Consider the following 24,481-nt stretch of genomic DNA (forward strand, 5'->3'; position numbering starts at 1 on the left):
GCCGAGCGGGGCGGGGAGAAACCGCGCAGGCCGTCAGATCACGTTCCCGTTATTGCGGCTGACTGTCGGGCAGACGGCGACCCGGCCCTTCCCCGCAACCTACACAGAGAGAGAACGACGAGAATGCGGAAGGAAAAGTTCCGCCCTCGAGGCAGATCCCGTCGACGTCAGCAGGAGCTTCTCTGATCGGAACAAAGTTAGAGTCCTCGGGGCGGGGGGCCGAGAAGCCTGGAGACCCCCGGAGCGGAGCGCAGCCGCCTTGCAGCGCCGCCCGAGCAACTCCGAGCCCGCCCGGCGCCGGGAAGCCTCGGGAAGTCCGCGGCTGTTCCGCACAGTGGGGCGAGGAGCGCCCGCCTTCCTTGTTCCGGAGAGAGGCCAGGCGCCGCCGAAGAGTCTCCGGGCTCGCACCGCCCAGACAAGGGCGGGGAGGCTCCTGGCCCGGGAGCGCCTTTGGGACCCCGGAAGCCCGCCTCGGCGGAGGCGCCTGCAGGGCAGCCAGACCCTCCCCGCCCCCCGCCCCGGCTTGGCCAGCCAGCCCCTCCTGCCCGCGACGGGAGCTGCTCCGCCAAGAGCCCCCTTCCCTCCCCTCCCGCCGCTTTCGCTTTCGCTCCCCACCAGCTGCTCCCGCTGCCCGAGGGCGCGGCCGGGCTGCAGCGATGGGCGCCGCCGTCCAGGCTCTGGCCCTGCTGCTGCTGCTGCTGCTGCAGCTGCTGGTCTTCCTGGGGGGAGTCGCGCCCGTGCTGGGCGGGGGCCGTCCGGGTGAGTCAGGCAGGGAGGGGATGAGGGGACTCCTGCGCCTCTGGCGGGAGGTCTGCACGCCGCCCTCTGCTCCTGGCGGCAGAGCGGAGAGGAGTTTCTTCCCTCCTTTCAACGCTGAGTCAGGAGCCTCAAGCCAAACTCGCGGGCTGAGATGGTGGCCGAGTGAGCCTCAAGGCGACCGACCATCGCCTTCCCTTTCCTCTCCCGACAGACACCCTGGGAGGGAGGCGGGCCTGAGAGAGCTCTGACAGAACTGCGCTGTGAGAGCAGCTCCCACAATGAGAGCGGATCCCCCCCCCAGACACAGCCCTCAGCCCCTTTCTGTGCCCTGGGGAGACCTGCCAATGCGCCCCCCTCAGCAAGCTAGACAGCCAGGAAGGAGGGGGGGTCACCTCTGGAGCCAGCTTGGTGTAGTTGTTAGGAGCACGGACTTCTAATCTGGCATGCCAGGTTTTGATTCTGCACTCCCCCACTTGCAGCCAGCTGGGTGACCTTGGGCTCTCCACGGCACTGAGAAAACTGTTCTGACCAAGCAGGAATATCAGGGCTCTCTCAGCCTCACCCACCTCACAGGGTGTCTGTTGTGGGGAGAGGAAAGGGAAGGTGACTGGAAGCCACTTTGAGCCTCCTGTGGGTAGAGAAAAGCGGCATATAAGAACCAATTCTTCTTCTTCTCCTCCTCCTCCTTCTTCTCCTTCTCCTTCTTCTTCTCTAGGCTCCTCCTACAAAAGGCCCTGTGATTTGATTGATTTCTAGGCTACTGCTCCGAGGCATGGCAGCTGACAACATGCATTAAAATACAACAGCAAATCAATAAAAGAGACAGCTGAAATCCGTCCCCAAACCACCCTCCACAACCCGCCCCTTGCTGAGCTGCCAGTTGGCTGCTAAATGTGTTCAGGGACATGGAGGTGGGGCCAGATCTTCCCCTTCCAGCCTCCACCCAACGCCTGGCGGAAGGGCGCCGTCTTAGAGGTCCTGCTGGGCTGAAGAAGTCCTGTCAGGGCCCACAGCTCTTCCGCCAGGCAGGGGCCAGGGCTGGAAAGGTCTTGGTCAAGGCCGGGTGAACCCCACGGGGGCCAGGGGTCTCCAAACTGACTACCCACAGAGCGCCAGGCGCAGCAGGGGGCACAGGGGGAGAACAGTCCCCCAAATAGCTTGGGCCCAGGCCACAAATGGCCCAGTTGCAGGGGGAGATTGAGTTCATGGGGGCCTGAAAGGGGATTGGGGGTGTCCTTGGCTGTTCCCCCCTCCGCCAACTCTGCGCTCCTTTCTTCCCCAGGCTCCTCTCCTCTGCACACCCTCCACTATTTCAAGACGGGCGTCTGGGAGCGTGGTAAGAAGGCGCCCCAATACACCTCTTTGGTGTTCATGGACGGGCAGCTCTTCGGCCGCTACAACCAGGACAACAGGCAGTGCGTGCCTCAGTCGTCCTGGACGGAGGAGCTCAACCGCAATGACGCCGACTTCTGGGCCAGGAGCACAAAAACGAACTTCGCCTCCAACGTCATCCCCGACCTGATGCATCTGAAGGGCCTGTACAACCAGAGCAGGGGTGAGCGGAGGAGCTGCAGACACCATCTTCCTGCCGTCATATCCCACCAGAGGGTGTAGTGATGGCCACAGGAATAAGCGTCTTAAAGGGGGATTAGACAGGTTTGTTTCAGAAAGATCTCTCTGTGGCTCCTAGCCCTGGTGACTGAAGGGAGCCTCTATGTTCAGAGGGTCAGTCTCTGAGTCCCAGTGCCAGGAGGCAACATCAGGAGAAGGCCTCTAAGCCATGTGGCTGGCCCTGCAGAGGAGCTGGTTGGCCCCTGGGTGAGATGGGAGGCTGCACTGGAGGGACCCTCCCTGGCCTGACCCAGCAGGGCTCTTCTGAGGGTCTTCTCAGGGGAAGGCCTCGGCCTCTCTGCCCTGTGGCTGGCCCTGCAGAGGAACTGGCTGGCCCCTGGGTGAGACGGGAGGCTGGACTGGAGGGACCCTCCCTGGCCTGACCCAGCAGGGCTCTTCTGAGGGTCTTCTTGGGGAAGGCCTCGGCCTCTCTGCCCTGTGGCTGGCCCTGCAGAGGAACTAGCTGGCCCCTGAGTGAGGCAGGAGGCTGGACTGGAGGGACCCTCCCTGGCCTGACCCAGCAGGGCTCTCCTGAGGGTCTTCTCAGGGGAAGGCCTCGGCCTCTCTGCCCTGTGGCTTGCCCTCTGGAGGAACTGGCTGGCCCCTGGGTGAGACGGGAGGCTGGACTGGAGGGACCCTCCCTGGCCTGACCCAGCAGGGCTCTCCTGAGGGTCTTCTCAGGGGAAGGCCTCGGCCTCTCTGCCCTGTGGCTTGCCCTCTGGAGGAACTGGCTGGCCCCTGGGTGAGACGGGAGGCTGGACTGGAGGGACCCTCCCTGGCCTGACCCAGCAGGGCTCTTCTGAGGGTGTTCTCAGGGGAAGGCCTCGGCCTCTCTGCCCTGTGGCTGGCCCTGCAGAGGAACTGGCTGGCCTCTGGGTGAGACGGGAGGCTGGACTGGAGGGACCCTCCCTGGCCTGACCCAGCAGGGCTCTTCTGAGGGTCTTCTCAGGGGGAGGCCTCGGCCTCTCTGCCCTGTGGCTGGCCCTGCAGAGGGACTGGCTGGCCCCTGGGTGAGATGGGAGGCTGGACTGGATGGGCCCTCCCTGGCCGGACCCAGCTGGGCTCTTCTGAGGGTCTTCTCAGGGGAAGGCCTCGGCCTCTCTGCCCTGTGGTTGGCCCTGCAGAGGAACTGGGTGGCCCCTGGGTGAGACGGGAGGCTGGACTGGAGGGACCCTCCCTGGCCTGACCCAGCAGGGCTCTTCTGAGGGTCTTCTCAGGGCAAGGCCTCGGCCTCTCTGCCCTGTGGCTGGCCCTGCAGAGGAACTGGCTGGCCCCTGTGTGAGATGGGAGGCTGGACTGGAGGGACCCTCCCTGGCCTGACCCAGCAGGGCTCTCCTGAGGGTCTTCTCAGGGGAAGGCCTCGGCCTCTCTGCCCTGTGGCTGGCCCTGCAGAGGGACTGGCTGGCCCCTGGGTGAGACGGGAGGCTGGACTGGAGGGACCCTCCCTGGCCGGACCCAGCTGGGCTCTTCTGAGGGTCTTCTCAGGGGAAGGCCTCGGCCTCTCTGCCCTGTGGTTGGCCCTGCAGAGGAACTGGGTGGCCCCTGGGTGAGACGGGAGGCTGGACTGGAGGGACCCTCCCTGGCCTGACCCAGCAGGGCTCTTCTGAGGGTCTTCTCAGGGGAAGGCCTCGGCCTCTCTGCCCTGTGGCTGGCCCTGCAGAGGAACTGGCTGGCCCCTCGGTGAGGCGGGAGGCTGGACTGGATGGACCCTCCCTGCTCTGACCCAGCAGGACTCTTATGAGGGTCTTCTCAGGGGAAGGCCTCGGCCTCTCTGCTCTGTGGCTGGCCCTGCAGAGGAACTGGCTGGCCCCTGGGTGAGACGGGAGGCTGGACTGGAGGGACCCTCCCTGGCCTGACCCAGCAGGGCTCTTCTGAGGGTCTTCTCAGGGGAAGGCCTCGGCCTCTCTGCCCTGTGGCTGGCCCTAAAGAGGAACTGGCTGGCCCCTGGGGGAGACGGGAGGCTGGACTGGAGGGACCCTCCCTGGCCTGACCCAGCAGGACTCTTATGAGGGTCTTCTCAGGGGAAGGCCTCGGCCTCTCTGCTCTGTGGCTGGCCCTGCAGAGGAACTGGCTGGCCCCTGGGTGAGATGGGAGGCTGGACTGGATGGGCCCTCCCTGGCCGGACCCAGCCGGGCTCTTCTGATGTCCTTAGGAAGACTCCATCCTCTTTGCCCTCTCTGCCCTGTATTGACCTATTTGAATCACATGTTAAGGAAACATAGAGCTAGGCATCATCTGCATCTTGGGAGACCCTGACTCCCAATCCCCAGGCAGTGTTTTCACATAGAAATTACATGAAGATAGGGGGGTAAGAGGGAACCCTGCCTGGCCCCACAGCATACCCTGAGCAGCAGTCCCCACGAACACCCTTCTGGAATCAGCCACTTGAGTAAGAGTCTAACCACTAGGAAATGATGGATGAATTTGGCCAAGGTCTCCAGAAGAATTCCTGGTCGGTGGCGTTGAAGGATCTCAGTGAAGCTCCTGAATAATGCGCTTGGTTTTGGGCCAGGAGGATCGTTGTACTTATCCCGTCTCTGTGTGTCTTCTTCAGGGATTCACACCCTGCAGGTGTTCTCTGGCTGCGAGCAGAGCGAGGACCATCTGGCCTCCAGAGGGTTTGTGAAGTACGGCTTCAACGGGAGGGACTTCCTCAGCCTGGACCTGAAGACGCTCACCTGGACCGCGATGGATGCAGAGGCCGACCCTATAAAGAGGAAATGGGATGCCGATCGGGACCGGGGGAAATTCTGGGAGCACTTCTTGAAAGACACCTGCGTGGAGTGGCTGAACGGATATCTGGGCTACGGGAAGGAGGCTCTGCTGAGGAAGGGTGAGGAGGGGAAACGGGTGGGTGGGTGGGGGAGGGGGAAGGCAGGCAGGAAGAGGATTATGCCTCATCTCCCCACATACACCAGAAAATTGTTGCTGTGTCCATCAAAGAGGACATTGTGTCTAAGGAACTAGAAACCTTAAAAGGGGTTGACTCCTCCACTGAATCACAGTGGGGGACAGTTCCAGGCCCCCAAAGTAATTTTGTCCTGGGGCATACTATCAGCCCCCAATCAAAGCATTCAGGGTGATATTGAGATGGAGAATAATGGGGGGGGGTGCATCCAGAGAAGAGGGAGCCATAATCATGGGCGACTTTAACTACCCTCATATTGGTTAGTTCAGGAGTCCTCAAACTGAGGCCCACGGGTCGCCTACAGCCCCCTGACCTCTTTCTGTGCGGCCCTCCAGCCCCCTTGTCTGCTTCTATCACCCCCAGGGCATTTCCCCTCAGACCCATCCTGTCCCTCCTGCCTCAAGAGGCACCCTCTGCTGCCCTTCATCCTGTCCCTTTCTGGCAAAAAAGACAATGACAGCATTGTTTGTCTCCTCCTGTCAGCCCCCTCTTGATCTTATCCTCCATAAAGCACTTTGGCCAGTCTAGGTGCTTTGCCAGCCAGCCAAGCTCAGGCACCCAGACCACTCAGCTTTTAACTCCCCTCTCCATGAATTGCCAGGTTGAAGCCGTGTATGTATATAAGGAACGTAAAGTCGCTGTGGGAATGGGTTCAGGAGATGTCAGGTCTGCTTTTGCAAAAAAAAAAAAAAAAAAAAAGGCGGGAAAAGGACAGTAAAAGCCCTGGTATTTTTGGAAAAAGACGATACAAAGTGCTTTGCATATTGAGCATTTCTAGAGGCTCCACCCATCCAAGCAAGTGGCTTCCAAAGTGACTGGTGAAGTTCTGCTGCTGCAAGCAAAAGCCTCCTTCCTTCCACAACAAGAGCTGTTTGCTCTGACTCCTGGCCTTGTTTGCTTCTGCCTCTCCCCCTTCCTCGCTCCAGCTAGGAGTCTTCTTACCTCTTCTGCCTCTCCCCCTTCCTCGCTCCAGCTAGGAGTCTTCTTACACATCTGAGACTTCAGAAGCCGCTGAGTAGCTCCTTGAGTGCTCTCTTAGCAGGGAAGCTTATGGCACTCCCCTCCTCCCCTCTCCCTCCAGCCAAGTCCCCCTCCCTCTGGCTGCCATCTTACTTCTTGGCTGGCAAGCAGTGCTGTGTAGGTGTACCTGCATGTAGTTTGAAGCCAGCTTAGTGGCATATCGTCTGTTCCAGGTGAAAAGCTGCCCTCAGTCACCCTTTCCATCTACTTGCACTTTTTTTGGTGATCCCCAATTTTTAATGTATTAAAATTAAAACATATTAGCAGGTGTATATTTAAACTTCTAAGGGACTGTGTTTATTAAGAAATAAATCTAATATTATTCAATATACTTAGGATTGCAACTCTACCATCTGGTAGGCCAGATTCACAATCCATTTTTAAAAAACCGTTCCTAGCCTGTGTATATAGCCCAGTGCTTCTGAGAACTTTAGTGGACAGGGGGCCAGGGGTCTCTTCTCTTCTTTGCAATGGTCGAATTGAAAATCCCCAGCTAATAGCAGCTAGAGTGGAGTGGATTTAATGGGAAAGGGAGTAGTTAGGCCCCTAAAATTATACTGATATTTTTATTTATTCAAGGACAACAGTGAAACTCTGCAACTGCTGCTCTGCTAAAAACCCTGTAAAAATGTCTGCAAAACGAGGTTCTATTTCAAAGAAACAGAAATTGCAGATGAGCACTGTGTCTTTAATAACAAATGGACTACTGAGTACTTTGTTGGTTTAAACCAGGGGTAGTCAAACTGCGGACCTCCAGATGTCCATGGACTACAATTCCCAGAAGCCCCTGCCAGCTGGCAGGGGCTTCTGGGAATTGTAGTCCATGGACATCTGGAGGGCCGCAGTTTGACTACCCCTGGTTTAAACAAAGCAGTTGGCCTGATATGTCTTGAAACTGTCTCAGTATTAAAGGAGTACAGTATCAAAAGGCACTTTGAATCCTGTCACAAGAGGAGATGTGCGAGTGAACAAGATAAACTCTCTTAAAAATCAGTGTTTTTGCAGCAAAATAGTTTTGGAAAGCATGTGAAGAGAACGCGTCTACTGTGAGGGTCAGCTATCATATTGTTAAATGTACTGCCGAGAGTGGTGGACCATTCTCTGAGGGTGAATTTGTTAAAAAGTGCCTGGTTCAAGTACTGGGAGAAATGTGCCCTGAGAAGGTATCTTGTGTCAGTTGTGTCACTTTATCTGCATCTACAATCACCAGGTGTGTTGAAGAACCAGGAGAAGAGCTGCAGATGTCACTGGCTGTGAAGGCAAAAAGTTTTGGTTTTTTTTCTTTCTCATTAGCTGAGAGCAATGACATTATAGACACTGCTGAACTAACTTTAATAAGTGGGACAGATTCCAACTTCAGAATTGCAGAAGAGTTGTGGGCACTGCAGCGTTTGAACGGTCATTTGAAACCGCCCTGAGCCTCCGGGGAGGGCAGTATATAAGCATGATCAATCAATCAATCAAGTCACCAGTAGGGCTAAGGAGCAGAGTGAGGGAGAGAATGAAAAAGGCTTCCTTCAGAATTTGGAATGCTTCCAAACAATAAAATAAAGGCTGGTTTTATACCTGGTTTTTTACTACCCGAAGACATCTTAGGCTCACGGTGCCAGGCTTGGGAACCCACTGGTGGGGAAACCCTGGACCACGGGACCCCTGGCCAAGCTCCCTGCCCTTCTTCCCGGAGCCCCTGGACTGGGCCTGGGAGGAGCCGGTGGGGGTCCTGGTTTGGAACAGCGGCTCTTCCAGTCTTAGCGAGCCAGGTTTGATTCTCCGCTTCTCCTCTGCATGCAGCCAACTGGGTGACCTTGGAACAGTTTCAGTTCTCTCAGAGCTCTCTCAGCCTCATCTACCTCACAGGGAAAAGAAGGGAAAGGGATGGTAGGTCTCTTAGAAGACCTCCTCGGGTACTGAAAAATAGGGTATAAAAGCCAACTCTTCTTGAGAGTTGGCGTAGTATAGTGGTTAAGAGCAGCAGGTTGGATTCCCCACTCCTCCTCCACATGCAGCTAGCTGGGTGACATTGAGCTAGTCACAGTCCTGTAAGAGGCTGTTCCCACAGAGCAGTCTCTCTCAGAGCCTCGCCTACCTCACAGGGTGTCTGTTGTGAGGAGAGGAAGGGAAAGGTGCTTGTTAGCTGCTTTGGAACTCCTTTGCGGAGTAAAAACCAGGGTACAAAAAAAAACATCTTTTTCTTCCTCCTCCTTCCTGCTCTTCTTCTGCTCCTCAGGGCCAGCATCTCTCCTGCCTGCACGAGGGGAGATGCTGCATTCCCAGGGCCCAACGTTGCTTACTTTTGCAGACCCACCAACGGTTCGTGTCACCCGCAAGCCGAGATCAGATGGCCGGGAGACCCTCGTCTGCCGATCCCACGGCTTCTACCCCAAGGAGATCGAGGTGACCTGGCGGAAGGGGGAGGAGGTCTGGAACCAGGAGACCTACACAGGGGGTGTCGTCCCCAACTCGGATGGGACCTACCACACCTGGATCAACATCGAGGTGGACCCCCAGGAGAGGGACCTCTACCGGTGCCACGTGGAGCACGACGGCCTGCTGGAGCCCCTGGACCTGGCCTGGGAGGAGCCAGGTGAGAGTCTGGGGCGGGGAGGCTGGCCCTTTGGGGGGAAGATGGCCGACTCTGGGAGCTTCATGCAGAGTGGAAGGAGGGACTCAGCAAGACACCCCTCAGAAACAGCAGCAGCAGCAGCAAGGATCTCACATCCCCAGGGGAGGAAGTGAAGGTAGCTATTTGGGGGGAGGGTACTTGGACCCCCACTGACGGTGCCCCCTCGGGGGTGGGGGGAGCCTTGTGCGGTTCCCTCTGCTCCCTTGAAGGTTTGTGACACAAGAAGCCAAAGGAGCCTGCAAAGACACAAACTGAGACGTTCCCCATTCAGGGGAAGCAGCCAAAAGGCCTTTTCAGAGCTCCATAAACTCCATAAACCTCCGATGCTGAGAGACGGGGAAGGGTAAAGGTGGGCGTTTGAAGCCCTACTTGGGCCACGGAGATCTTTGGCCAACTTCAAGCCGGCCATTTCTCCCAGCTGAGCCCTCCTCACAGGGTTGTTGTGTGGGTCAAAAGAGTGAATCATGCCCCCTTACACCAGACCGCCCTGCTCTTGGAAGAAGGTGGGAGAGGGATGTCTTTGCAAGGGGCTCAGAGCTGTTTGTTGGGGCCGCTCTGGAGAAGGCCCTGCCTGGAGAAGGACATCCCTGGGGCCAGTCCTTGTCTGGCAGCTATTTATATTTTCATTTATTTATTTGTACATCTATACCCCGCCCTTCCCTAGAGGCTCTCTGAGGAGAGACCCCACCAGCTCTTCTGCTCTGTTCAGAAACTAGGGGGGGGTCCCTTTCATTCCCTCCCCGTGTAACTTAGTCCGGCCATCCCTGTGGCTTCCTGGAAACTCAGAGAGCTTTGGGGTGTGGGGGAGGGGCATCTCCTGCCCTTATTTCTCCCTCTTTGCCTTTCTGGTGTGTGTGTATGGAGGGGGGGGTTATCTTCAGGAAGAAATCCCCCCCCAGGAAGGGAGGCCCATCGGAGCCCCTCATCCAGAGCTTCCACAAACTTGCTCATGTCAGATCTTGAAAGCTAAGCAGGGTCAGTTCTGCCTTGTGCTTGGATGGGAGACCTCCAAGGAACGCGGGGGGGGGGTCATGACGCAGAGGCAGGCAACGGCAAACCACCCCCCAAACGGCTCTCGCCCGGCTGCCAGACTGTAGGCTCAGTTGCCGGATCTCCTGGCCACACCCCATGCGATAAATGCCAAAATCAGTCTGAGGACTTCCGGAGCAAATACCTTCACTTCCATGATCTCTCATTAGTCTTGTAATGGGTTAAATAAATAAATACGTAAAACTGTTTTTCCCACCCACCTTTCCAGTGCAGCTCAGGGTGGGTAAACAACATAGTAATAAAAAACAATAATTGGGATAAAAAAACATACAATTCCTATTTTTTCTGAATTTTTTACATTTGTCCCTTTCTTATTTCAGGCCCTGTGCCCGATGTGGGGCTCCTCGTGGGAGTGGTCCTGGGCGTCCTGGTCGCTCTGGTCCTGGTGGGGGCTGCAGTCACCTTTTGCATCAGTAAGTGAGCCTGGGGGGCGTCACGGAGTGAATCAGCTGGAGATGACCATGACCCTCCTGAAGACTCTCCTTTGCCTCAGGAAGGGACCCAGGAAGCGTTCCTCATGTCATTTTGTCAAGGGTGTCCCCAAAAGACTGCAAGAGCAGTGTGGGGGGTGGGTGGGGGGGCTCCGGAGCCCTGCGTCAGACATCTGGGCTCTGCCGGAGTTCGTCAGGACCTCCAAGACGGAGCTTTTCCGCCAGGCTTTTGGTTGGGACCGGAGGAATGTTAGGGTCTAGCAGGCCCCACCCGTTCTTCTGCCCCCTCTTTTATCCACTAGCCATCGCCTTATCATTCAATACAAGGCTAAGGTGCACAGATATTAAAAATAGTAAAGCGCTCTGGCATCTGCCCCACAAGGCCGCAGGTCTGGCCCTCCCTCGGTCTCGGCTGGCTGGGCGGTCAAAGAGCGCTTATGGCCTAGCCGCTGCTACGCACTGATCCCCCCGGCAAGAAAGCTGGCCACCCTTCCGTGAAACCGGCCATTCCCCGCTCTCCTGCCCGGCACCTCCAAGCCCTGTCTCCCCAGTCGTCCCCGGACTCTCCTCGCCCGGCCAAGCCCTCCCTCCTGCCCATGGTGCACACGGCGACCGACTCCTAGAGGCCACGATGTCCGGCGGTGGGAGACTCAAACAGCCCACGGGTGGGGGGGTGAGTGGGGGATGGCACAGAGCAACGCCCCAGCCCCACTCGTCCCAGGGAAGGGCCCGTTCAAGAGGCTGAAGTCGATGGTTCCTAAAGGAAGAAAATCGGGACTAAGGGTCACTATATACAAGGCGCCAGAACATCACCCAGCTTGGATGAAATTAGGGGTGGTGAGGCAGGTATTGTGTACTTGAATGCCCTCATTGTTTCTCCACTGTTTTAATTTGTAGCCTAATGTAAAATTTAAAATGATTGTATATATTATATATATCGTTGTACACCACCCTGAGCCAGGCTACCAGGAGGGCGGTAGAAAAATCAGATAAAGAAACAAAAAATAAAATAGATAAGAAAACCATTTGAGAATTAGTTCACACCCCCTTGAAGCTGGAGTGTAGCTCCAGGGAGGCCTGACTGTGATCCTGATTCTGCTTTATTTTTTGATGCCTCCTGATTCTTTTGTACTGTTTTAATTATGCCATCAGTATAATCTGTGATTTTATTTATATATTATTATTAGATTTTTATACCGCCCTCTCATGCGGCTCAGGGCGGTTTTAACTGGAGGTGAGGACTCCTTGGCAGAGCACTCCCTGCTCTTTACGGAGGACCCGTGGCCTGGGGGTCCTTTTTCGTCTGGCTTCAGGCCAGGCTCAGGGCCAGATGCGGGGCTGGGGTCTCCAGCGGTGAGCTCTGCCTGAGGGCCCCCAAAGGCCGTGCCTCTCTGGCCCCTCTTTCAGCAGCCTTTGGTACCGAGGACCAGGCCCGAGCCCTTGAGACGCTGGGGGGTAAAAGCAGGCATGCGAAGGCGTATTTTAGGCTCACGGAAGCCATTCCCTTTGGACCTGATTCCCGGGGCCGCCAATGGAGACCCTCGTCATCAATATGGGAATCAGCTCTTTGGGTTTCCTCCATTGCCCAGTCTTATGTCCCCTGCAGTAAAGCCTCCGGAGGCCATTGCTCACAGCCCTTCCTGCTGGAAACGCAAGATCAGTGAGTGTGGCTGAATCCACAGGATGTCCTCAGCATACTTAGACGTATCTGCTTATGCCCCCCACGGGGCTCTCTGCTCTGCGGGTAGGAATTTGCTGATTGTCCCGGCCCCCAAGACGTCCGCCTGGCCACGGCCAGGGCCAGGGCCTTTTTTGGCCCTGGCCCAACCTGGTGGAATGAGCTCCCGGAAGAGCTGAGGGCTGGAGCTGCCGGAGTGACCAGCTTTCTGCCGGGCCTGCAAGACGGAGTTCTTCCGCCAGGCGTATGGTTGAGGACGAGGCGGCATCTCGGTGTTTTCATCTCAGGATCTCTGAGCTGAAGTTAGCTGAGCTCCTCACTCCCAGGGGAAAATGCAAGGAAGATCTATGGAGCCAAAGCTGAACAGCGAGGGGGGAGGAGGAGGCAAATTATAGATCGCCCATGTTGTGTTATTTTAAGGGGTTTTACGGGTTTTTCATGTGTTTTATTGATTTTAAACCACCATGAGACATTTGAGAGCGGCGATATATAAATCTAGTTCAGCAGTGGAAGGGGCTGCCTAAGGGGGTGGGGAGCTCCCCCTCACTGGCCGTCTTCAAGCAGCGGCTGGACAGACACTTCTCCTGGATGCTTGAGGCTGATCCTGCACTGAGCAGGGGGTGGGACTAGATGGCCTGCATGACCCCTTCCCACTCTGGGATTCTAGGAGTCTAGTTCAACAGAGGAATGGGCTGCCTCAGGAGGTGGGGAGCTCCCCCTCCCTGGCCGTCTTCAAGCAGCGGCTGGACAGAAACTTCTCCTGGATGCTGAAGGCTGATCCTGCACTGAGCAGGGGGTGGGACTAGATGGCCTGCATGACCCCTTCCCACTCTGGGATTCTAGGAGTCTAGTTCAGCAGTGGAAGGGGCTGCCTCAGGAGGTGGGGAGCTCCCTCTCACTGGCCGTCTTCAAGCAGCGGCTGGACAGATCCTTCTCCTGGATGCTGGAGGCTGACCCTGCACTGAGCAGGGGGTGGGACTAGATGGCCTGCATGGCCCCTTCCCACTCTAGGATTCTAGGAGTCCAGTTCAGCAGTGGGAGGGGCTGCCTCAGGAGGTGGGGAGCTCCCCCTCACTGGCCATCTTCAAGCAGCGGCTGGACAGACACTTCTCCTGGATGCTTGAGGCTGATCCTGCCCTGAGCAGGGGGTGGGACTAGATGGCCTGCATGGCCCCTTCCCACTCTAGGTTTCTAGGAGTCCAGTTCAGCAGTGGGATGGGCTGCCTAAGGAGGTGGGGAGCTCCCCCTCACTGGCCGTCTTCAAGCAGCGGCTGGACAGACACTTCTCCTGGATGCTTGTGCGGATCCTGAATTGATCAGGGGCTGAACTAGATGGCCTGTGTGGCCCCTTCCCCCTCCAGATGAGGAAATTCTGGATGTTCTTCCAATACTTTCCTGGGTCCAAACTGGAGACTCCTTCTGTGTTCTTTGAGCGCGCTTCCTGCTGCTTTCCCTCCAGAACATTTAGACAGTTAGGACGATCCCGTTCCTCTCTTCCTCACCACCCTTGTTTCTCCTCTCAATCAAGCTGTTTCATTTTTTTTAAGCAGCTTGCAGGCTGGCTCCTGTTTGGTTCAAGTGAAGCCGGTCTATTCTGTACTGGTTTGGCTGGGAATGAGGGCTGAGATTTGTTAGCCAGTGGGGGAGTTTCTGGGATGAGCCAAACCAGTACAGAATAGAACCAATAGAACCAAATGGGAGCCAGCCAGCCAAACGTCTGTCCCCTCGTGCCCCCCCCCCCCCGTCTCGATGTTCTTAGATCAAGTCACTGGCTACCAGAAGGTCCACCTCCCTCCAGCTCCATAGGGCTATCCTCGGTACGATCGATCAGTCCGTCACCCAAGGAGGGGGTCCCTTCTAGATCTGGATGGAGGCCCTCTGAATTCAAGGCTCTCCCTCCTGTCAGCACAGGAGTGGGCTGTTCTGATAAGCCCCTGAGGGTTTCTTCCCCAAAATCCTCCACTTCTCCTGACTGGCATCCTTTGCTTCAAGGGAGCCAACCTGCTCCCTGACACCCACAAGCCTCATGCAGAGAGCATACCTGGTACCTGAAAAATGCCGTTTGTTAATTTTTAGTTTTTAAACCCAAGAGTCAGTAAGACATTTCTGTCCTTATATTGCAGGAAGTCCATAAAAGGTTTCTAGTTAGACAGGAAAGAAGCAATGGATTTTTCTCTGATCCATGGAGTAAGTTTTGCCATGTCTGCAGATTCACTTATGTTCATCAACCAATCCTCTCTAGTGGGTATATTCTAGTGTTCCAGTTCTGAGCTTATATTATTTGCCCTGCTGTCGTCATATATAAAAACAAAGCCCCATAATTTTTCTCCAGGTTCCTGTCTAGCAGTCCAAGTAGGAATATTTCTGGTTTCATTTGTATGTTAGTCTTCAAGATTTTTTGTATATAGATATGTATTTGTGACCAGAACTTTTTTGCTTTGCAAGAAGTCCACCACATGTGGTAAAACATTCCTGGCATTTGTTTATGTTTCCTGCACTTATATGAAACATTCTTATACATTTAACTCAATCTATCTGGTGTCTCCTACACATGGCATTATATATATTTTATTTAAGCGTTGAGCATAATGTACATTTAATACTTTTCTGCCACAGTCTTTCCCATTTTTCCATTTGTATATTATAACCAAAATTTTTATGCCAGTTAATCATAGTCTTTCACTTATTCACCTTTCATTTATTCACATTTAATACATTTTAGTGATTACGTAATGATCATCATTTGTACATAATTCAGTCTCAAATACATTTTAAATAATACAATTGGGGATTGTATTGATTTTTTAATGTAACCCACCACAAGCTGGCGTGTCCACAGTGGCAGGCAATGAACAATAAGTTTTAGGATTTTCAAAACCTAATTGTATATCGATAAGAACAATATCCCAGAATTAACAGGAGAACAAAGACTAATTGTGAATGGCCCCATAGCAATTAGCAAAGTGGTAAAACTAATAAGAAAAGTTAATTGAGAAAAACATCAGGGCCAGATGGTCAACCTGCCTTCATTACAAATGTTTTGAAGATGAACTTTATTACCAGAATACAGTTACAACACAATACACAATGAATACACAATGAATTACCGGAATCATGGAAAGAGACCAATATAATGCTAATCTATTAAGAGGGTCAAGCCCCTAACATGACCAAAAATTATAGGCCAATATAATTACTGAATTCTTTTCCGCAGTCTGAGCTTTCAAAAGATTAGCCCCCCCCCCCCCCCCCCGTGTGGGTTCTCTGGCCACTCTGGCCGAATCTCTTTCCACACTCAGAGCGTTCCCAGCATTTCTCACATCTGTGGCTTCCTTGATGAGAATGTTTCTCCCTCGTGGGCTCTTTGGGGTTGTTGAAGGCAGCAAAGCGGACTTTCTTTCCACACTCTGAGTATTCAAAAGTTTCCCTTGTGTGTGTTTCTTAGATGCTGTTGAAAACTGCTACGGAAACAAAACCTCTTTCCACGCTCAGAGCACTTTCCCTCTTTTGTGAATTCTTTGGTGTTGTAGAGAGAAGATAGGCACTCTGGCTGAATTTCTTTCCACGCTCTGTCTGACTTTTGCAATGCCGTTTGGGCTGATCTTGCAGAAGGGGGATCCCTGTAGCCGAGGCTGAGGTTAGGGTTATGTCGAACTGACCCAATCTCAAGGCGGGAGGAAGAAGTCCCAATTGCTCCAGTCGACCACGGGAGGCTGGGCGGGAGGGGGAGATCTTGGGAGCAGCTTTTCAGAACCCGTCAGCAGCTTTTTTTGGGGGGGGGGGGGGCTCGGGTGGTGGCTGCAGGGTGGTCCCGCGGGATGTCCAAGGGGGTGGAGACCCAGGTTATTGGCTTGACCCATAAGGGCCTCACCTCCATCCCACCTGGGTCAAAATGGTGCTTCTAAAAGGTGTTCCTTCTGCAGTGGAATAAACATCATAAGAGGTTTTCCGGCCTCGCGGCCCTCCCTTCTCTCTCGGCCCCGCAGCCCCAAAGGGTCCAGCGCAGGTGGCCTCGTTGCAAAAGCCGCCTGCGTTTGTTCCTGCCCCGCCTTGACCCCCGGGGGAGCCGGCAGGAGATCCTGGTCTCCCCTCTGCAGCGCGGGAAGGGTTAAGCCCGCCGAGGACGGCCTAGAGAGCCCCCGCCGGGGGGGGGGGAGAGGGAGGGGGAGGGGCTGGCTCCTGGCGCGGGAAGGCGGATCGGAGGGAATCCGGATTTGCAGCCCCAGCGCGGGCAGCAGCAGCAGCAGGAGCAGGAGCAGGAGGTCTCCTCGGGAGTGAGCGCGGGCTCCTGCAAGGGGGCGCATTTGGGGGCGGGGGAGGCTGCGATGGGGCGTGGCCTCCGTCCCGGGAGGTCGGGAGCAATTCCGGGAGAGCTCCAGGCCTCGCCTGGAGGCTAGCAACCTGGTCGCGCGCCCGTTCAGCGGTCTCGGGCGGCGGGGGGCGGGGGGGGGTGTTTAAGTCTCTTTGCATCGGGAGGAAAGAGCCGAGCCCAGCATCGGGGGCGCCGGGGGGGTGGGATATTTTGGCCCCATCCAGCGGGACTCCCGCCCGCGCCTCCCGGCCACACCATTTGCTCCGTCCCCGGGAGTCTTTTATGTATTTATAATTTGATTTATATACCGCCATTCTCAGAAATAATGGCTCATGGCGGTTTACATCATCAACATGTAAAATAAAACAATAAAATCACCCCATTAAAAATCCCCTAAAAAGTCAGAAAGCTACACGAGTCCTTAAGAAATCCAAGATAGAAACAGTCAACTCCCGTCTAATAACATCCCCGGGGCGTGTGTGTGTGCGTGTGTGTGTGTGTGTGGACAGAGGGGTTCCAGATCAAATTAAATCTGCCCGTAGAATAGCCCGGGAGGGGGGTCCAGACCTTCCTCCGCTCCTCTGCCTCAACCAAAGGCCTGGCGGAAGAGACAGCTGGTAGCTCCCGCAGGGCCCGCAGCTCTTCCAGGAGCTCCTTCCACCAGGCGGGGGCCAGGACCGAAAAGGCCCTGGCCCTGGTCGAGGCCAGACGTGCCTCTCTTGGGCCGGGAATGACCAACCCATTTGAACCCGCAGAGCGTAAAACCCTGCAGGGAGCATAGGACGCAAGGTGGTCCCTCAAGTATGTGGGTCCCAGACCGCGCACAGAACCAGGCAGAAGCGCTCTTGTGAGCAGGTGGAGGGATCGAGCCCCTGTGCGGCTCCCCTGGCTCTTCCTGGCACGCCGCCCCGGGAAAGGCCCATCTCCCCTTGGGGCCAGGCAGGCGGGCATCCAGGGGGTTTCTTCGGGAGTGTCCTTGTGGGAGGGCAGGGAGTGGTGAGTGTCCTGCACTGTGCAAGGGGGTGGACTAGATGACCCTGGAGGGCCCTTCCGACTCCTGGATCAAGGTGTTAAAGGGCTCCTGTGTCCGGGGCCCTGCCCACCTAAGGGACCGCCTCTCCCCGGCGTCTTCCAGGGAACTTTATGGTTTTTCTTTCCCATCACCAGCCCTTGTCCTAGAGCCAGCTGTGCTGGGAGTGGCAGTATATAAACATAATAATAAATAAATATGATCTGCAAGAACAAATATTGTTTTATTATTTATTGTATTTATATACTGCCACTGCCAGCCCAGTTGGCTCACGAGGGTTTACAATACACATAAAATAAACATCCAGACATAGAACAGTAATATGCTGGTGATCTCTGGGCCCATAAAAATCTGATTGGCCTCGACCAGCATCAGGGCCTTTTTGGTCCTGGCCCCCGTCTGGTGGGATGAGTTTACAGGCTACTCTTCCACCAGCTAGTCTTAAAACGGTACTTTTCCGCCAGGCCCATGGCTGAGACCGGGGGAAAGGGGAGGAACGTGGGGGCTCTCTCCGCCTCTCCCTTCCCAGATGTCCTCCCCTGGCTATGCCGGTTTCCCCCTGCACTTAGGAGACCCCCCCCCCCCATAGCCCCTGCTCTCAGCAGAAAGGCCCGTGGAGCTATGACGAAATGGAACGGAGATGTTTGAATTGTGATGTTTCTAAACCGGGACGTTTTTAAGATGCTTTAACTGTCGATGCTGTGAGCCACTCTGAGTCTGCTTGCAGGGAGGGCCAGCCTGTAAATTAATGTGTAACTAGAATATCTCCACCCTGCTTCTCCAAAGAGGAGAAAGGGCTCCAGGGGCTACTGTGGACCAGGGTGGTTCCCCTTGGAAGGAGAAAGGCCTGCAGCCTTCTGGTCTCTTGCTGCTGCCGTTGTTAAAATTTATATCCCTCCCCCCATTCCCAGGACCGGCTCGTGGCGGGTTACAAATCGGGACTAGAATGACCAGCTTTAATATAGGTCAGGACTTGAGCACAGGTGGAAGCCAGAGGAGTTCCCACAAGAGCTGCCCAAAGAGCCAGATCCCCACTGGAGCCTGTCTCCTGGACACATTCCGCCCCCTTCCCCTCAGTCGGGAGCTCCTGGCAGACCCTTCAGGCCCGGCGTTGGCCAAGGGGTCCCCATCCCTCCTGTCCATTTGGGTCTCCCTTAAGAATCAGCCCCTGGGGCAGGCGGAGCCAGTGGACTTGGGAGCTGGAAACATCCTTAAGGAGCCAAGCAGAGACAGAGAGAGAGACGTTCCCAAACAGCCTTGGAGGCATATTGAAAATAGCAGAAACAGAAACTTGATCTCAAACCTGGTCGACAAACCGTGAGAAGCCCTTTGTGTCTGATCCACCAGGAAAATATTCATGTATTTCTTCAGGGTATGAAGGTTTGTGCTGATTCTCCATTCTCCTTCACTTTCCACACTACTGTCTGTGTCTCTCCTTCCCCCAGGGAGAAGCCTCTCCTCATAGCCAAGGGAAGGAAGAGCAGGACCCAGAAGGACCCAGCGGTGGCAGGACAGCCAGGAAAGGCCCCCATCCCACACAAGCTGGGAGTGGTGCTGAATTCGAGGGAAGCCCAATGCCAGAGCTTCCCACATCCTCAGGGGCACCTGGCCAGCTCTTCCAGCCGTTCCGCTACCAGGAGGCCGCTGGGCCCCGGGAGGTTTGCAGCCGGCTCCACGGACTCTGCAGCCGCTGGCTGGAGCCGGAGAGGAGCACCAAGCAGCAGATGCTGGACCGGGTGACCCTGGAGCAGTTCCTGGCCCTCCTGCCCCGGGAGATGCAGGGCTGGGTGAGAGGATGCGGGCCGGAGAGCAGCGCCCAGGCGGTGGCCCTGGCCGAAGGCTTCCTCCTCAGCCAGGCCCAGGAGGAGAGGCAGGCCGAGCAGGTGAGGGGGGTTTCTGCAGGAGTGTCCCATTCAAGCCACGGTCTCTGGCCTTATACAAAAATTTCCCTGCTGGACATTTGTCCAGGTATTAACCATCCAAATGAGAGATGTAAGATCCTCCTTCAGCTGCCTCCTCTACTAGAGCATTTCTCCTCCCTCCAGAAAACTGGGAGTGGGGCAGGCCCCCTTGCTCGGTCTCTTCCGTTCTGTCTCTTACCCCCCTCCCTCGCTGCTCTTTCAGATGTTGGGACCCTCCGTGAAGGCGGAAGCTGCAATCCCTGAGCCGGGAGAGGCTCCGTCTGAGGAGGGGCAGCGGGCGCAGGCCGTGGAGCGTGCCCAAAGTGCCCTCTCCGGGGGTAAGGACTCGTCCTACCAAGAAGCAGTTGGGGCACCCTGTGCATTTGATGGGGGGAGAGTTCCGGTCAGGAGAAAAACCAGATGCTTCTTCACACAACACAGAGCTAATTTGGAGTTCTCGGGGTCCACTAACAGACCCGATGCCTGGAAATGGAGGTTAGAAAGACTGAAGTCTTTTTGGAGCTTCACGGCCAGAGTCGACTGGCTGTTCTGGCTCTTTCGGGCTGTGGGGCCGTGGTCCGGTCCTTCGAGCCCCTGTGATTCTGACCCAGCCGCTGTTTGCACACTCCGCACTTTGGCCCAGAGAGAGCCACCCCCCCGCCCCCCCCTGCCCTGCCCTCCCTCTGAAGGTGCCCCCTGCAGTTACTGGCCACATGACAGGGCCAAAAAGAGCAAATTGGCCACACGGCCCAGAAATCCCACAACGGCCACTTAGACTAATTTAGGGAGCGCAATTCCTCCCATGAATTTTAGGAATTAATATTAGGAATTATACCACCACGACCCTTTCGGGAGTGGTGGTGATAACAGGAGTCGATTAAACAAACAAACAAACGTTCCAATATCTCCTCTCCGGGATGCCCGAAGCAGTGCGGATGCCGCAGGATTGGAAATCCCAAGAGGAATTCAAGCTGGCTGAAAAGAGAAAAGGTGGAGGAACCTCGGCACAGAGGGAGCCCCCCCCCCCCTTCTGGGGCTCTGAAAGCCGGTCTCGGGGGCCGGGCCTGAGCGGGGAATCTGGCTGCTGTGCCAGTGTTTGGAAGGCTTCAGGTGGGCCGGGGTGGAAAATAGTTTCCTGGCATGGGGGGGGGGCAGGCCTGGCCTGGCCTGGCCTGGCAGGAGCTTTGGGGAGGGGCTTGTGGCAGATGTGATGTTGTGCTGGTGTTGTGTCTGGCATAGGACCCTAATCTCCAGATGCGCCCAAGTCACACCTGGCCAAATGTGATGGTGGTGGTGTGATGTCATTTCTGCCCCCCTCTTTCCTTCCACCCCCAGGGCCAGACACACGTCTTGCAGGAGTCTGAAATATGTTGGCAGCGTGTAGAATCCCTGAGGCTCATGGGTGTCAGCTGCTTCTCTCCTGCCTCTCCCAGGATTTAGTAAAAAAGGGATTTAAAAATGTCTTGAGTGTCCACAGGGTGAAGGAGGGAACAAACAAGCAAACACCCTTCCTTCCTTCCTTCCTTCCTTCCTTCCTTCCTTCCTTCCTTCCTTCCTTCCTTCCTTCCTTCCTTCCTTCCTTCCTTCCTTCCTTCCTTCCTTCCTTCCTTCCTTCCTTCCTCTTTTGTCTCTAACAGGCAGTGAAGAGATGTTGTCGAGGTTTCCTCTTTTCAGAGGGGAGGAAGCGGCTGCTGCACCCCCAGTCCAGGTAGGAGAGAGGAGCAGGGGGCAGCCTGGGCCCTCCTCCCTTCTCGGGGGGGGGGGGGGGGCTTCTGCTCCTGGGAGGTCCTCTGAAGGCCCCTCCCTCCCCCCTCCCAAGCCCTGCATCCTGTCCCTTTCCCTCTGCCAGGCGTGATCTCTGAGGGGGGGAGGGGGGTCTGCTTTCCCTTCCAGGGTCTCCCCTCCTTCTCCTTGGAGGACGTGTCCGTCTCCTTCTCCCCGGCCGAGGGGGCCCTGCTGGATCCGGCCCAAAGGGCTCTGTGGAGGGAAGTCATGCGGGAGAACGCTGAGAATGTGGCCTTTCTGGGTAAGGGGCTGTCCCGGGTGCAAAACGTGGGAATTGGGGCCCTTGTGATGAGGTGCGATTCAAGAGACTGCATGGCAATGCCCCATTCTGAGGCCTGTCCCTCTACTTGGGGGGGGGGCCTGTGGCCCACTGGCAGAACCTCTGCTTGGCCTGCAGAAGGTACCAAGTTCAAAGGATCAGATAGGAGGGGATGTGGAAGACCTTAGCTTGGGACTTGGGTGAACCCCTCCGTTCTGGGTAGAGAAAACTGACTGCAGTGGGCCAAGGCCTGATTCAGGATGAGGCAGCCTCCTGTGCTCGTGGGTCTGTGTGTGTTTGCCCAGGGGAAACTGAGGCCAGAATTGTGGCCAAGCCAGAGTTGGTGTCCTGGCCTGAGGCAAAGGGGATGGGAGAGGCCCTCAGGAGGACTCTGGAAGGGGCAGGATCCTCACTTCTCTTTTGCCAACCATTACCACACTCCCTGAGTGGGATTTGAAGTATTCCAGCTGTACCCTGAATTCCTCCATGTAACACTTATTCATCTTGATGAAGCAAGAAACTGCCAAGTTGCACAAGCATGGCATGAGCACCAGGGTAGCGTGTTTTGCCTCCGTATTGTGCTTTCTCCCTCTCAAAGAGGACCCAATCAAGGAATTTAACAGGGGCTCACAGAAGGCTCCTAACCCCCCTTCCCTGCTGGTGACACCACAATTAGCCCATTAGCCCATTCTTGAAAAGGATAAGGGAACTTTGAGGGGATGTACAGAGATCTTTGCCTTAATAATGCATCCCCCTTATACTGGTTCAGAGGGTGGGCCTGAATCTTTCTCCTTTCCCATACAAGTATGATCTCTCTCTTCCATCTGTCCCTCCCTCCCTTTCCCTCCGTTCCCTCCCTCCGTCCCTCCCTCTCCCTTCCTCCCTCTCTCTCTTCCACCTTCTCTCCCCCCTCTCCCTCTCGTTTCCTCACACCCTCTCTCTTCCTCCCTCTCTTCCTCCCTCTCTCCCTCCCTCTCCCTCCCTTCCTTTCTCTTCCCCCCTGTCTCCCTCCCTCCCTCTCCTTCACTTCCTCCCTCTCTTCCTCCCTCCCCCTCCTTCCCTTCCTCTCTCTTACTCCTTCTCTCTCTCTCTCTCTCTTCCTCCCTCCCTCCCTCCCTCCCTCTCTCTTCCTCCCTCTCTCCCTCCCTCCCCCTCCCTCCCTCTCCTTCTCTTCCTCCCACCCTCCCTCTCATCCTCCCTCTTCCTCCCTCCCTCCCCCTCTCTCATCCTCCCTCCCTCCCCCTCCATTCCTCCCTCTCTCCCTCTCCCTTCCTCCCTCCCTCCCCTCTCTCTCCCCCTCTCGGGAACAGGCAAGGAGTAGCCATGGGGGATCTCTGACTCAATTCTGAGCAGCCATGGGTTTGAGCTGTGGCTCTTAGGAGGGAAGGGGGAAGTATCCCTAAGGCTAAGAGGATCTCTCTCCTTATTCCAGCAGAGGACAATTGGAGGAATGAGGAGGAGGAGGAGGAGCTTCATCAGCTACTGCTAGAGAGAGTTAAAAATGAAGACGTGAAAGAAAACATCAGGAATGGAGACAGGCCTAAGAGAAAGAAAGACATCTGGGTGTACCAAATTATACACATACAGGGGAGAAACCTTTTGAATGCTCGGTGTGTAGAAAGAGATTCAGTGAGAGTGGCACTCTTCAAAAGCATCAGAGAATCCACACAAGGGAGAAACCTTTTGAATGCTCAGTGTGTGGAAAGAAATTCAGTCAGAGGGGTCATCGGCAACAGCATCAGAGGACCCACACAGGGGAGAAACCTTTTGAATGCTCAGTGTGTAGAAAGAGATTCAGTGACAGTGGCAATCTTCAAAAGCATCAGAGAATCCACACAGGGGAGAAACCTTTTGAATGTTCAGTGTGTGGAAAGAGATTCAGTCAGAGAGGCACTCTTCAACAGCATCAGAAAACTCATAGAGGGGTGAAACCTTTTGAATGCTCAAAGTGTTCAAAAAGATTCTGTGCAAGGTGGATTCTTCAGCAGCATAAAAAAATCCACCTGGGACAAAGTATTTGAATGCTCATGGCATAGGAAGATATTCGGATCAGCACCACAAGGCTTAGAGATTACTCTCTACTTCTGGTTGTTTGCCAATCTAACTTTAATGGACATCTACAAAATTGGTAGAAACACTTCCTTTCCCCCATCCTGTGAGGAAAAAGAAAAGTTGAGGGTAACAGCATTAAATCTGAAGAGGTTTGTCCCATTATAGTGCTGTCATATATTAAGAATTAATTTTCATTATTAAGTGAAGGGAGCATTCTTGCCTGTTCAATCTAAGCAGATTTTCATAGAGGTCAATTACAGTGGAGAATCTCCAGCACCCCCTGCCTTTCCCTTGACAAAGCCCACGCTGGGAAATTGGGGAAGGAATGTTATCTTTTGGAGTTGAAGTCTGTTCTTAAGGTCCCTTCAAAAGTACAATAAATAGAATTAATCTTTGTACAAAATTATGCATTTGTGTGTATGATAGTCGTTCCACGGAACCTGGGGAAGCCATCCCAACCGAGCTCAGGGCTCAGAGGACCCCTCACCAGTTGGTCCGCCACTCACGGGACCATCCCAAACTTCCAATCGAGATCTCACAGCCTCTTGACTATTCCAGAAGACCAAGACACCATTAAGAACTTCCCAGTTCCCAGACTGTCTTCGACACCTCCTTAACGACGGTGGCTCAAGTCACAAGGGTATCTCAGCTGGCGTTTTTCCCCTTTCCTGTTTACTAGCACCCTACCTGGCCACCATGATCCACGCAACGGTCACCTGCAGACATGATTACTACAGCTCGCTCTACACTGGCCGATCCTTGACCCTGCTCCAGAAATTAAAGCTTGTCCAAAATGTAGCTGTCTGGGTTGCAGCCACTTTGGTTCCCGGATGAGTTTCAATCCTGTTCAGGGTTTTGGTTTTAATCTGGACCTGGCACGTCTGAAGGACTGCCCCTCTGGATGCGTGCCCCCCCTCCCCAGAGCATTGCAGTCCAGCAATCCCAACCAGCTAGGGATCCCTGGCCCTAAAGGATCGTGGCCTCCAGGGTCTTTTTGGCCGTGGCTCCTGCCATGTGGATTGAGCTCCCTGAGGCCGTGAACTACTTGTGATTTCTGCGTGG

The 24,481-nt window shown here is 55.2% G+C and overlaps 1 protein-coding gene across 3 annotated transcripts; it reads left to right on the forward strand.

Moving 5' to 3' along the window:
• On the forward strand, nt 1-23,822 carry LOC143834065 (class I histocompatibility antigen, F10 alpha chain-like). 3 transcript variants are annotated; one of them, XM_077330626.1, is made up of 7 exons: nt 8,609-8,882; nt 10,292-10,384; nt 18,868-19,305; nt 19,547-19,661; nt 20,961-21,031; nt 21,217-21,349; nt 22,800-23,822. In XM_077330626.1, the coding sequence occupies exons 1-7, from the start codon at nt 8,763-8,765 to the stop codon at nt 23,294-23,296; spliced, it is 1,467 nt and encodes a 488-aa protein (XP_077186741.1). In that variant the 5' UTR covers nt 8,609-8,762; the 3' UTR covers nt 23,297-23,822. The 3 variants fall into 3 exon arrangements, with proteins under 3 accessions (XP_077186743.1, XP_077186741.1, XP_077186742.1); XM_077330627.1 differs by having other exon boundaries at nt 22,803-23,822; XM_077330628.1 differs by lacking the exons at nt 19,547-19,661; nt 20,961-21,031; nt 21,217-21,349; nt 22,800-23,822 and adding exons at nt 1-759; nt 2,042-2,314; nt 4,925-5,203 and having other exon boundaries at nt 8,598-8,882; nt 18,868-19,120.
• The last annotated feature ends 659 nt before the right edge of the window (nt 23,823-24,481 follow it).

Source organism: Paroedura picta, chromosome 3 (assembly GCF_049243985.1).
Source record: "Paroedura picta isolate Pp20150507F chromosome 3, Ppicta_v3.0, whole genome shotgun sequence".
Taxonomy (NCBI): Eukaryota; Metazoa; Chordata; class Lepidosauria; order Squamata; family Gekkonidae; genus Paroedura; species Paroedura picta.